The 13,792-nt window shown below is 55.5% G+C and overlaps 2 protein-coding genes across 6 annotated transcripts; one reads left to right on the forward strand and one right to left on the reverse strand.

The window, feature by feature from the left end:
- Positions 1-616: 616 nt before the first annotated feature.
- COG1 (component of oligomeric golgi complex 1) lies at positions 617-12,008 on the reverse strand. Of its 5 annotated transcripts, none has more exons than XM_078867300.1 (16): positions 11,370-12,007; positions 10,452-10,696; positions 10,022-10,203; positions 9,201-9,392; positions 8,600-8,756; positions 7,559-7,769; positions 7,155-7,442; positions 6,924-7,040; positions 6,381-6,809; positions 5,794-5,940; positions 4,860-5,012; positions 4,273-4,412; positions 3,907-4,015; positions 3,009-3,115; positions 1,843-1,936; positions 617-1,278 (listed from the first exon to the last, which is right to left on the reverse strand). In XM_078867300.1, the coding sequence occupies exons 1-16, from the start codon at positions 11,721-11,723 to the stop codon at positions 1,135-1,137; spliced, it is 3,069 nt and encodes a 1,022-aa protein (XP_078723426.1). In that variant the 5' UTR covers positions 11,724-12,007; the 3' UTR covers positions 617-1,134. The 5 variants fall into 5 exon arrangements, with proteins under 5 accessions (XP_078723426.1, XP_078723425.1, XP_078723427.1 ...); XM_078867299.1 differs by having other exon boundaries at positions 7,559-7,772; XM_078867301.1 differs by having other exon boundaries at positions 1,259-1,651; positions 7,559-7,772; positions 11,370-12,008.
- Positions 12,009-12,013: 5 nt separating this feature from the next.
- Positions 12,014-13,736, forward strand: LOC144940838 (dynein axonemal light chain 4-like). The gene is made up of 3 exons (XM_078867304.1): positions 12,014-12,178; positions 13,030-13,113; positions 13,220-13,736. The coding sequence occupies exons 1-3, from the start codon at positions 12,014-12,016 to the stop codon at positions 13,382-13,384; spliced, it is 414 nt and encodes a 137-aa protein (XP_078723430.1). The 3' UTR covers positions 13,385-13,736.
- The last annotated feature ends 56 nt before the right edge of the window (positions 13,737-13,792 follow it).

A 13,792-nucleotide genomic window follows, 5' to 3' on the forward strand; every position in this document is an offset into this window, starting at 1 on the left:
GCGATGTGGAGGAATCATCTGGAGAACGCTTCACGTCTCAGGCGTGCGTCCCACGTGCACGCGTGTCATCACTGATGGGGATGCGCAAACTCGCTCTTCGCAACCGTATCACCTGCACTTCTCAGTGTGATGTGGATCTATCATTGGCATGTTTGGTGAATACCAGTTATATAAATGCATGCATAATGTACGTTACCATATGATTAATCCAGCCGGCAATGGATACCCATTATAATTTGTGCATTAATGGATCCCCCCTCTTCGCTTGTGAAGGGCTTACACATGACGTCATCACATCTATCCATTTAAGGACCGAAACAGGATTTCTCCACAAATCTGGCTGTCGCCTGATGAAGCTAGTTGTAATTACTGGAGAAACTTCGTACTCGGATTGTAAATGTTGTGGATTTGCTCTCCAACACACCGGTGTGCTGTAATAGTAACGAATTGGCATGTTCGGTTGGTGGCGGGGTTAACGACACATTTATATTTACACGATCTAACCAAAATAAAAAAAAAACTATATTATGGACGAGTTACATTGTTTTAGCTATAGAATGAAACCCAACGGAAACCGATGCAGAACAGGGTAGTACATCCTCCACATACGCATTCACAGATGTATTTCATTTATTTTTTCCACCACCAAAACAAGAACTTTACAGCCACCCGACCCAGATCTACCCATGGTTAAATAGGGAAACCTACTTGAAAAGGAGGCCGCCATGACTCCACAACAGACTCTATTAAGTCCAAACCCTGTGTGTTTATGCGAGGGAAGAGGAGCAGATTGTTCACCACCATCTCGTCCCACAGTGATATGTGGTCAGCTGCACAAACACTACAGGTGGTATTCCTCCATCAGATTTCCAACGCAAGCATTGTGCATTGTTTGGGAAAACCCACGCAGGGTGTTTGCTGCTACGGGCCAACAGCCCTGACATGACACTCAAGGATTATCCTGCCCGGTAATATCGCTGTGCCTGTAAACCGAAAGCAGAGTAACACCCCGCATATGCTGGTGCTTCCGCAACCAAGGTGGCCCGAGCCAGTCCGGAGCCCTTGTTAGCGCCAACTTGACTCGGTGGAGAGTGCTGGTTGTTTGCCGTGTGTGTGTGCGTGCGGATCCGCTGCTCATTTGGTGATGGCCGACAGCCAGCCGAGCTTGAAGAGGGACGACCCAGGCTGAGAGCCCTCGTCGTGCGACGCGAGCTGCCTGAATAAGGCCCCAGGCGGACGCGTGTCCACCCCCTGCATGCCTCCCAGCGACACTTCCACCTGACACACGCACACACACAAACACCGCTCACACACGGAACCCAGCGTTGTCTGCGGCCGAATCCGGAGAGCCCAGCAGCCTCGTCACCCCACGGCAGAACGAGTGGTAGAGCCGGCGCCGGGCAGGAAGTTCAAAGAAGCCCCAAGAAGCTCCGAGAAGCCCCTTCCCTACTCCTGCATGCGCAACCGCCGCTATGTCCTGAAGGCTAGTGTCACGGCAAAGTGCTACCGATACAAGCAAATAGAGGCCCTCGCCACTGCACCTGGCCGGCCAGCACACCACGGCGGTACACACGGCATGCCCCACACCGGGCTGTACCTGTCAGCTCCCCGAGCGCCCGGCTGGCTCGGAGCCTGGCATCTCCTCACACCACTGGAAATGACAACAGGGACAGAGAGGCGCTCGCCCACACCGAGTCAGCTGTAGTGTGCACGTGCGTGTGCATACGTGTATGCTGAGTGGTGAGGGTGCTGGGTGGTTAGGGTGCTGGGTGGTGAGGGTGCTGGGCGGTGACCGTGCTGGGCAATGGTGAGCATTAGGTGGTGGTGAGCGTGCACCCTCACCGGTGCTTGCGCTGTGGCTGGCCCCCTTCTCACTGGCGGGGTGGCCCTGCGTTGGGAGGCCAAGCTGGAGGCCGGCAGGGGCAGCAGAGCAAACCTAGACCACCACACGAGCCGAGGGCCCAGTCCCCCGAGTTACGCACAATCCTTTACCGCGACGCAACGTCCACACTCTGTGTTACCGTTCCAATTATTAGGAAGTCAGCCCAGAGCCAGTAGTGCTAAATCCACATTCATATGGTGGGGGCGAGTCTAACCATAGGACAAACACTGTTGACTTCACAACTAAGGGGCACTAATTTTACTGACCCCAGAGGCATGATAGACCGAGTCATTCCCCAACCAAGGATTTGAACTCGCGACCACTTGCTCGACTACCAAGCCATGCGTCCGGATCCTATCACAGTGACAGAATGAGCTCAATGCCCTTGTTAGTAGCTGCGTTATTTCGTAACAAATCCTGGGATCCAGTGGATACAGGCCTCCTCGTGGTACAGGCCTTGCTTTTTTAACCATCATAAAATACACACAACTGTCCGTATTACAGCGGGTGTCAAAGATCCTGTGGAGTGGATCACTGTCAACCATTGTCAAAGTCCGCATTTGGCAAATTTGCTGGCAAATCCGGGATGCACTGATAAGAGGTATGAAATGGGCTAGACACACCAAATGGCATGTTGTAGGCCGCAGGCCGAATGCATATGAGGGGTCACCAACAAGAGTATAGTGGGATGCACTTTTGTGATTCATTTTCTTTTTAACCCTCAACAGCTGTCAACCATTTCCACAGAATGCAGCGCCTTTGTACGTTTGTACTGCATGCATATGCCAGTTAAGGCCACTTGTTTCATGCACTGTATGATGATGTGTGCGCATTCATATTTCATGAATTTGTATAATTTATACGCATGCTATAGTGCCATGTATAAATTAGAAGACGGTGCAAATCGTCGATGATATTACCACGCATGTTGTATGTATGTTGAACTTTCGCACCGTATGTAGCCAACTGTGCAAATCATCGCCACCTGTGGCAAAACACCGAAGCCTGCGCGGGTGAAACACGGCGGTGCTTTTGCAAGAGCCTCCCCGCTGTCAGGAGAGCACCAGGACTCAACACCACACTGAGGGAGCGTCACGGCGCCTCGAGCGCAGCACGGGGGGCAAACCTGGCATGCGTGGCGGCCATCGCCAGCAGGCTGGGGGCCTCAGGGCCCGACGGGGCCGGGCGTCCCGTGTACTGCCTCTCGGTGCCCGTCAGGACACCAAACAGCACCTGGAAGGCATCACCACCACCACCACACAGTTACCAGCTCGTGGTGGCAAACGCTCGACAGAAACGATTACGCAACCTGCCCTGCTTCAAGTCCACAATCGCCGTTCCTGCACCTCGAGCTGTACCAGCACTGCAGCCCTGATGGTTGGGACTCATGTCACTGGTGCCGAACATGGCTGACAGGCACAAATGAGTGTGCACGTGTGCGTGCGTGTCATTATAATACAATGGTGCAGTTTTAAAAATGCTGAAATAACAAGCGTTCAATTCCCAGCTATGGCCAATATCTTGCCAAGTGGTCTTAAACCAGATCTTTGCCTTAAACATGTTAACTCAGCCTTGGTGCGGTGTGCAAATGTGAGCAATGTGGAGATAATGGTGACCACACTCACAGAGGAAATGATACCTCCATATTGCCTTAACAGACTGCGTCAAGTGCTGTTAGCAAGCACCTATGAAGACCAGAATAACGAGCGAGTGGGTGGCCAGCACGACACCAATGTTAATGTTTACACAACTCAATGGGTACTCGTTTAAGGCAGAGTAGATCTAGGGGAGACCCAGGACCGTTTCAGTTATTTGTCATTGATGATGGTGACCTGTGATCAATATTTTAACTTGGGTCGCTGGGTTCATAGCGCAGTGTGCTAACCAGTGCACCACCGCTCCTCACGTGGTCGTACTGCAGTACGTGCGCGCGCAAACAACGCATGAACGTTGCACAAACGTGACACGACGTTCTGATCATAGAGTGGGATATGCATGTGTGTATGCACATGCATGCGTCATACATTGGTGCGCTGCAGCAGTCTCTGGAGGTGCAGGTGGAGGTGTGGGGTGAACACGTCCAGGTCAAACGGGTCCACGTGGCTCTCCAGGTCGTCCACCACGGCCTGTATTCTGCAGAGCGGCACCGGCAGGTGGTTGGCCAGTGCAGTGGGTGTAATGTCATCCCTAGCGACTGCTGCCGCTCCCACAGATTTGTGATCTCACGAGGACTCTCGTATTTACTTCAACACAAAGTTGCGTTTTTTCTCGTACAGCATTCGGATCCTGATACCACCGCTGCCTACCGGACTTTACGAGCATTTTTTGTGCTCAGGCCAAGGGTCCGCAATGAGGAGGCCCCAGTCCCCACACTGGGGGGTCATACGTGCCTCGCGTGAAGAGGGGTCCCCCGAGCAGCGGCACTGCTACCGCGCGTCCCCTCGGGTCGAACCGCCAGCACGCCGTGCATGAAGCGCAGGTCAAAGAGAAGCTGCAGCGCCCTCGCCTGGCACATGGGGGTCATCCCAGCCTACATGGACCACACGCACACAAACGCACAGTTCGGATATCTGCCTGAGCGTGTGTGTGTATCCCCACTGTGGGGTGTGTGCGAGTGGAGTGTGTGTGTGTGTGTGGTATATGAACAAGGCTGCGTTGGCTGGGTCATGTAGCCCGCATGTCTAAACAGCTTGTTTGGCCAGATAGAGGAGGCTAAATGGGCGCAATACAGGCTAGAGAGGAGAAGGGCTGATGTGGTACAGAAGGACGGGGTGATGTCTCCACTACTTAGTCGCAAACGGCGGTTGTTGAAGAATGTGCTGTGCAAGTGTAGACTTGGGTACGTAATGTGGTGTCAACATCAAGTGTTGTCCCTGCCTTCATAGAGGATCGCTAACATCAGTATTTGCCCCAACAGTCTGTAAAAGGTTTCACGGTGAATCTTTGTCTGTGGGAGTGTGCGAGCACGCGTTCCCACCGCGGGCTGCAGGCGAGCTTCATAAGCCGTGAGGACGCCTTCCATGACGGCCTCCAGCAGGGCTTGCCGGGTAACCCGGGGCACGGCCTGGGCCCCTACGGCCCCCATGGCTTGACCCAGCCCGAACAGCAAGGCCTGTGCTGGGAATGAGGCCTGCAGGCCCCACAACGAAGCGAGCACACAACACACCTCCGATGAGCATTGTTGGCGATGTACGGTGTGAAAGGAGTTCAACATACATACCCACCGCAGCAGTAGCATCCTCGATACAGCCTGGCATTGACACCACAGAAACTTAACACACTAATCTCATATGCAAACGTGCCGTGTGTACAAAATGGGTGTGTGCGCATGTGTGTGGGGTAGATGTTTCTATGTACACGTTCCAGTGTGTGTGCGTGGTGTGTGCGTGTTGAATGTGTGTATGTGTGTATGTGTGAAAGAGTGGTTAGTGCACCGTGCTACCAACGTTCGATTCCCGTTCACGGCCAACGTTGATGACGAATATCTGGACCAGTCCTGAACCTTACCTCGGTTGACCCATATTTAAATGAGTACATAGTGCAGTGTGTAAACATGCAGTGTGTAAACATTGCTACTGGGGAGACAAAGGTGGCCAGGTGTAGTGTTAGCCATACCACCTCCTTGTGTGGCGAGAATGGATGTTGGACTTCTTTCGCACCATACGTAGCCAACCAAGTTGGCTTTATAGGTGCTCACTAACAGCACTTGCCCCAAAAGCATACATAAGGTTATATGGGCGATATTAGTCTTATTTATATTTCCGTGTGAAAATGATATGTGTGTTATGTGTGTCTATGGAGTGTGTAGGTGTGTGCAGTATGTGTGCAATGTGGTTGTGTTTTGGTGTGGGGGGATGTGTGTGTATGGCGTGTGTTTGTACAGTGTGTCAGTGCTCTCCTGCATGTCGTGCCTGTGCAGGGAGATGTATTTTTGATGCCACACTCCCCCCGGACTCCGTCTCCTCCATGATCTCGATCTCGTCCCAGTTTGGGGTGGATCCCAACACGCGGCCGGGACTCTCCACTCTCAGAGTGGATCCAAACTCGCTCACCGCCACCTGCAGGAAGAGCCATCATATTGTGTCACACTGAGGAACAGTTCATCACCATCTCCATCCACTCCTGAATTATTGAAGGCCTTCATGATCACGTCACTCGCAGTCATTAGTCTGAGCTGACTCGTGTTACTGGAAATTTAAGTTAGATTTCTTCAGGTATGCGGTTTTTACTATGATTTATATTTGATTGTTGATGCTGTTTAATTTTCGCTTTGTTGCTGTATTTTATTTTAGTTTTGCTTTAACCATTTTGGTTACGCACAAATAAGACTCCTATCCTGCTCTCTCGAGTTCTCGCCTGGTTAGACAAATTCAACGTGCACCTTGAAATCTGCACGTGGTCACCGTCGCCTCTAGCCCAGCGCACCGTCTGTAGCCGAGCTCCGCATTTGCGGGCGCGTGACCCTGCGGCCTCCGGCAGTGGGGCCTGCTGCTCTCACCTGGGCCACGTTGCGGCTCCATGCATCATACGCACGCAGGCTCAGCGCGCCCAGCTCCTCCGACAGCTCTGTCCACGCCGTGTACGCCCGTCTCGCGGGCACCGATCTCGCCTCCCCGGCCGGAGCTCGCGGCGATGACCTGACCGCCTCGGGGGGTGACGCGGCACCAGCCGAGCCCAGGATGGCGAGCCGCAGGCTCGGGCATAGCTCGGGGATGGCGCGGCACAGCCGGGCAACGAACAGCACGATAGCGAGGTGGTGGCGCCGCTGTTCATCGTCGCCGCCACCGCCTTCCTGCAAGAGCTCGGCTGAAGTGTCCAGATGGCCGCGAGCGCAAGCGGAGAGCGCCGTAATGCACGAGGCGCTCTCTTTCTGCAGCGTCTCCTGCACACGGCCCGAATCCGCAAAGCGGTCGAACCCAGCGCCGTCCTGTCACGCACGCACGCACGGACACACACACACACACAGATGCGTGGTCACAGATGCATGACACGATGCTGCCATGTCCTACAGATTCCCATGAACGGAGGCCTCCCCTGGTACCTGCTGTGGGGGTGGGGCCTGGCCGGAAGCGGGGGGCCCTGCAGGGGGCAGGTACGCCGCCACGTCCTCGATGCGGGCCCTCAACTTAGCGTCCAGCGCAGCACACAAACCCTGAACCTGTGACCATGCACACACATATGACCACTCAATCATGAGCACACACACTCCATCCCTACCTCCGCTAGCTTATAAGTAGCGCACACACGGCACCATCTTTAGGACAGCACCTACCATGGGTGTGTGTCCTCGGGCCTTCATAGTCAGGCCGGCCCAGGTGGGCACTTCCAAGCAGGTCTGGGAGGAGGCGGCGGCCGCGGGCAGGGGCGGTGGCGCAGGGGCGCCCCCCCACGCAGCGTGGGGGGCCAAGTCCCCCGGTGACTCCGTCCACAGATAAGTGGAGGCGTCCGTCTCGGGCGAGGGCCCGGCGCGGTGGCGTGGCGTCCCTAACTCGAGAACGGCAGCCTGCAGGGCCTGCTGGGAGGAGGCCGCGATGGAGTCCAGCGTCTCTTGGAGAAGCTCCTGATGCATGCGCACACACGTCCCGGCATGAGACATCTCATCTGGGAAACGTCGGTTTGCTGCTCCATACGCCCGGCCGCATGGGGAACAAAGGGGTAGGGGGCGCCCGATCTTACCTCCACTCTCTGCATGAAGAGCGGCTGCAGGAACTCGTCCCACAGGGACAGCGGGCGCCCCAGAAGGTGGGCGCACATGGGTGTCCAGCGGCGTGCCAGCCCCTCGCTGGCTAGCAGCTCCCAGACTGCGTCGCGCATTCCGGCCAAACCGCGCAGGGAGCGCACGAATGGCAAAAGGCGCCGCACACCCAGAGACACGTCTTCGCGGCACCTGCTTGGCCGCACGGCACACGCACGCAAGTGTGTGTAAGTAACACGTGCACATTCATACGTGTGTGCTTGCGTGTATCAGGTGCTGCACATATGTCCATCTGCTATAGCAGAAGTGTAAGTAAGTTCAACCGAACCTATGTCTATGCTTTATTGACCTGGTCAAAGCCTATCATACTTTAAATAGGCCAATGCTCTATATTATGCTTCATGCTTTGAGGTTGGGAACCCTCTGCCCAGAATAGTTGAGGACCTTCATGATGGTGGGCAGGCCTGGGTAAAGCTGCGTGACCAGGAGTAAGAGCCAATTCCTGTACACCTTGGAGTGCGACGGAGATACCCTCTGGTCCCGACACTATTTGGCCATGTCGTTTGAGAAACTTTCCATGGCAGTAATGGAGAAAATTCTAACTGGTTCGGATACAATGGTGCCAACGGTGTCAGATTTTAAAGGATGTTAAGGGGCAATTTTATGCAGTCGCTGGATTCCCTGCATGAGGCATGCAACTCGATTACCAAGGTTCGTTGAGGGGCATGCACTTTCATCTTGGCACAGGTTTAATTCCTGGCTATATATATTAAAAAGTGACCATCTAAAACCAATGCTGGGCCTCCCCTAGGTCGATTGCACTTTAAATGAGTACCTACTGCAATGCGTAAACATCAGCATTGGAGAAATAAAGTCGGACGGGAGTAGTTCTGGCCACACCACGCCTTTGTGGGCTCTGGCGGCCTTAATAGGTGTTCACTAACAGCACTTGTCCACACGGTCTGTATGGCTAATGCGAGATCTATCTTTGTCTCTGTGCACTGTGGCCGTAGTTTTCGTACAGCGTGACCCAGTGTAGGAGGGAGTGGCGAAGGTGCTGGAGTGAGATGCGCGAAGGCATCATGGTCGGCACCGGGCGGAAGCTCAGGACATCGGGGGGCAGGTGGCGTCCCCACGCCTCCGCCCCGGCCCAGTCCAACAGAACGCCTTGTCCTGTGCCTGTGCTCCGGCGTTCCAGCCAATCAGACACATACACACATGTGATGTGGGTGGAAGTCATACACTGGAGGATGCAGCTATCACATTTGACCAGATTTGAAAATGGAGCAAAAACTATTGCCCACAATAATTGCCTGATGAAACCGCCCTGGTGCATCGCGGTGGCCAGGTGGTATATGCTCCGCTGTAGAGGGCTCGCAATCACAAGGTCGTGAGTTTACATCCTGGTTGGGGGGGTTGGTTGGGCTCGGGCCATCATCATCTTTCTCTTTGGAGTTGATACAATGAGCACCACTTTGTCGACAAGTCAACAATGGTTGTCCTATGGAGAGAGTTGCCCCTGCCATAGGAAAGCAGGATTCCCACCACTGGCTAAGGGCTGTGAACAGGCTTTGAGCACCGTTCCAGTTGCTCATTGCGGGAGCGGGGTTGAGACAGGCGCACCGGAACGCGTATCGGAGGCGAGGGACTCCAGCGTGCTGATGAGGAGTCCGCACGGCGCATCCTGCATCTCTGTCCCCATCCCCGCACCCTCCTCGCCCGGCCCAGGTGGCGAGTAAAACACGGCATGGACCTGGTAGAGCGTGGTGGCCACGGACTCCACGACAGTGCACACCTGCGCCTTGATGCTCGACCCTGCACACACGCAAGCGACACAGGGAGCCGGTGCTAAACATGCAGACGATGGAGAGGGGGCTCTCTTGCTGCTGCGAGATGCAGGACCAAGGTGAGACGGAGACCTGAACTCAAGACCACGTGTGCTGGTGATCGTGATGTTGATGCTAATTGCTGGTCGTCTGATTTTTAACTCTATCAATGATGTCGATTTGTCCTGAACTGCATTCGGTTTAACATTGTGCAAACATCCCAATGCAGGAAATTTTACCTACAAATTACACAATTGGGATTACACATGTAAAGACCCTCCTGATAAAAGTCTTGAGACTCAGCAAGGCTTTCCTGTGTAAATGAACACAAATAAAAAAAATATCGGTTATGGTGACATCTAAACAACATCATCGACGAAGGCCAAGGCAACCTATCATCAGCAGATATTAACTATCCATAGCTGAATGAAGGCCTCCCCAAACAATCCCCATCTCTCAAGATCCTGAGATGCAGATTCTTGCTCAAGAGCCCTCACATGGTTCCATGCATGGTGGACTCGAACAAAATGGCACAGAGGGAACATGAGCCATGGACCTGCCTTGGACAGAAAACTTGAGAGAAAGAAATAATAACAATGCTGTTGGGGATGTGCTGACCGTGTTGTGGCTCGTTGAGGAGGCCTTGTACCACGCTCTTGCGCGCCAAGAGGAAGTCGGCGAAGGCCTGGCGAGGGGAGGCCTCCTCCAGCAGCATGACGGCGCACAGAGCATCCGTCACAGCCTGGTCAGCCACGGCGCGCACCCGCAGCACGGCGCGGCTCTCCTGCAGGATGGCGCTCCTGCCGCCGTGGGGCAAGAGGTGGAGCGTGGTTAAGGGCCGCGTGCAGGACGCGCGAGTCGCACGGCCTCCTTCTCACGCCGCTCCTATTCGTGTCCGTCTGTCTTCTTGTCTGTGTGTCGGCTTGTCCGTCTGCTTCTCTGTTACCTTGTGTATCTATGTATCTGTCAGCTTGTCTGTATCCACGTCTGTAAGTTTGTCTGCCCACTTGTACGTCCGACTCCTCGTCTGTGCGTCGTGAGTGATCACCTGAAGTGAGCGGCCGCCGCGGCCTGGCGCGCCAGCAGCGGGAACCGCGCCAGCAGCGGAGGGCACGCGGGCCCGCCCGGGTTGCCCGCCACGCCCAGGGAGGCCATCACGTGGCGGCACAGCAGGCAGAGGCGCGCGGCCTCCAGGTGGCGGCCGGCCTCCAGCCAGCCCCAGATGCGCTCCGGCACGCCGAGCACCAGCCGCACCTGCGCGGCCAGCGCGAAGAAGCGCTCCCTGCCTCGCTCCTGCGAACGGGCGAACACGCAGACACTCGTTCTCCGTAGCCAGCACCTCCCCTCGTGCTGACGGCGTCACACGAACCGGAGAGACGAAGCCATCCTGGGACAGCCATGTCCATCAGTCCCGTCTCGTGTTGAGGACCCATGTTGAGGAACTCGGTCGACCAGACTGTGATCAACCACCACGCAGCAGGTCACAACAATACAGTACACTCGGCACACTCCAGGTCACCTCACTTTCCTGATTATTTCCTCGCACTGCCTCACCTCGGAATTCCCTCCCATTATAGCTTTTCCCAAGGTACTGTATTACATTGACCTCACTCAATGCAAGAGTTGGGTTAAATCCGATTACAAATTGGATAGTGCTGTTTGTTGACGTTCGCTTGGCATGTGGACCTTTGGTCCTCTGCTCAGCTACGATCTACGTGATTCGCAGATGGAACTGTCATCCAGACCACCTCATCCACGCAAAGCAAATACGTGCATTCCACAGCTGCTTGTCCACTTTCCTGTCAGTCTGCTTGTTCGTCAGCACGTCAGTCTGCCTGTCTGTCCGTCAACTTGTCAGTCTGTCCGTTTATCCGTCGGCTTGTCGATCTTCTGGTCTTCATTAAGATGGAGCAGCACCGCGACCCGACCCGCAAATCCGACCCACGCCACCCTGCGCATCGCTCACCGCTCCCGCCTCCTTCGCTGCTCCGCGGGGACTCGAGCCGGGGCTTGCTGCGGACAGGCCCGGCGCCGGCTGCGGGCCCTGGCAGTGCGCGCCCATGTCCCGCACGGCCGCGCGCACCCGCTCGGCGCTGGCGCGCATCCCGGCCATGGTGTCCGCCGCCTCCATCAGGTCGCGGTAGCGCTCGCCCACCATGAGGCGCAGCTCTTCCTTCTTGTGCTCGATGTCGGCCCGCACGGCGCGCTCCGCGCCGCGGATCTCCTCCACCGAGTGCCGCTCGAACAGCGCCGCGGAGTCCCCCGCCGTGCACTCGGCCAGCAGGGCCCGCGGGGCCCCGGGCGCTACGGACGTCGCCATCGCCGTGGCCACCGTCTCGGCCCCCGGCCGCTTGGGTCACCAGCCCCGCGCTTCAGGAGTCGCGCGCGGTACCAGCGGGCAGCACCTGAGGCGGGGAGGCCCCGGTTCCGCCAGGCGAGTGGCAGCGACCGACGTGAATACTCCGCGTGTGGCGGAGTGGCCCGACGAAGGCCGGCGCGGCCTTAGCGCTGCTGCCCCCCAGCCAACATGGCCCAGCGCGTAAGCCTGACCCGCCAAGCGACCACATTCCCTACACCTGATGGGCGCGGGACGACGTGGCGCGCCGATGCATGCTGGCAAATGCAATGTGGATCGAGCGTCACGTGGTCAGGGGGCGTGGGGCCCCCTCCCCCCACCCCTCCGCGCGTTGCCGTGGAAACGAGGCGATGGCGCAGGGCGCGAAGGGCAAAAGCGGCGTCAGCTTCAAGTGGCTCAAGACGCAGGCGCTGGTGCAGGTGCGGTGTCCAAGGTGCACCTAGCCTGGCACAAGCGACGTGGTGACGTCACCGCTACTTGTGCCACTTCCTGCCAGAGCCCTTTAACACAGATTGGACGGACCTCTTCCATGAAACCTTTTGTCCATCCTGCAAGCCCCGCACTTGATGTGAACTTCCGATGATTAATTTCACGAGTTGCAATTACTGCTGCTGTGGTGGGGTGTGCATGGGCGATGTGTGATGCAATGCGATTGATGGTAAGATTGAAAAGGCGGTGGGAATGGTGTAGTGCAACAGCAATGAGGTGGTGCGATATTTACACATAATTACAATCCAGTTTTTTTGGGGTTAGATCGCTGAAATGTCATTAAACCCGTCATCACCTGACACAGCCAATTCGTAAGGTTTGTCACGTAAACAACATGCCAATTCGTTACTAATGCAGTACACCGGTGCGCTGAAGAGTAATCCACATTTACAATCTGAGTGTAATTACAAGGCATCCGATATAGAGGCCGACCGGAATTCGGTTTCGGCGCCGAACGTTGGCAAATTGCCTCTCGGCAGTTTCGGTTTCGGCCGAAAGTCAATTTTTTACTTTCGGTTTCAGCCGAAACCAGAAATTAAGTTTCGGTCGGCCTCTAATCCGATGTTTCTGTAACCTAATTACAATTGTGGAATGATTGGTATAAACTTAATCTGCCAAAGCTCACGCTACAGTTTATTGAACTTCATTTATGTTCGTACAATACCAAAATTGTAATCTCTCGTGGCCTGAGTTTTCACCGGGTTCGTATAAATATGGAACACGTCGATGTTGTGTGTGTGTGTGCTGTGGGGTGATATGGCGATGGTGGTGTGCCCCGCAGTACTCGGACATGGTGGATGAGATGCGCACGCAGGCCGTGGAACTTTGCCTCAACGCGTGCGAGCAGTTCAGCAGCGACCAAATGGTGAGGACGCAAGCTCCCGACCACGATGGCACATTGTGAGCTCCCGCGCCGCAGTAGACACGACTCTAAACAGCCTTGTGCCCCCCCCCCCCTGCCCGTAACGCAGGCAGCAGCCAGGATCATCAAAGAGAGCATGGACAAGACGTTTGGGTGTACGTGGCACGTGGTGGTGGGCGAGACCTACGCGGTGGAGGTGGTGTACGAGCCGGGCCACCTGCTCTACTTCTACTACGGCGGCCACACAGCCGTGTGCGTCTGGAAGTGCGACTAGCGGGGGCCTCTACTCACAACACTCACTCACCCTCAACACGAGACACTCACCCTCAACACGAGACACTCACCCTCAATACGAGACACTCAACCTCAACACTCACCCTCAACACGAGACATCAGCCCTGAATACAGACGCGAGCCATGAACCACAGCTCTAATCCTGGGATTCACACTTTCGCACCTCCGATGACCAGTTGGCTACGTACGGTGCGAAGGAAGTTAAACACATCCAGGAGTCTTTTCACAAAGGTTGGACCCGGCGACGTCTTCCATCAAACCTCTCCTCTTTCCCACTCTCCAGCCCCACACTTGATGTGAAGTTCCCATTATTTATTTCACGAGTAACGTTAGAGAACATAAATATATTTAACAAAGTATAGCCACCGACCACCATCTCCCTGCTGCC

The sequence above is a fragment of the Lampetra fluviatilis genome, chromosome 23 (genome assembly GCF_964198595.1).
Source record: "Lampetra fluviatilis chromosome 23, kcLamFluv1.1, whole genome shotgun sequence".
Taxonomy (NCBI): Eukaryota; Metazoa; Chordata; class Hyperoartia; order Petromyzontiformes; family Petromyzontidae; genus Lampetra; species Lampetra fluviatilis.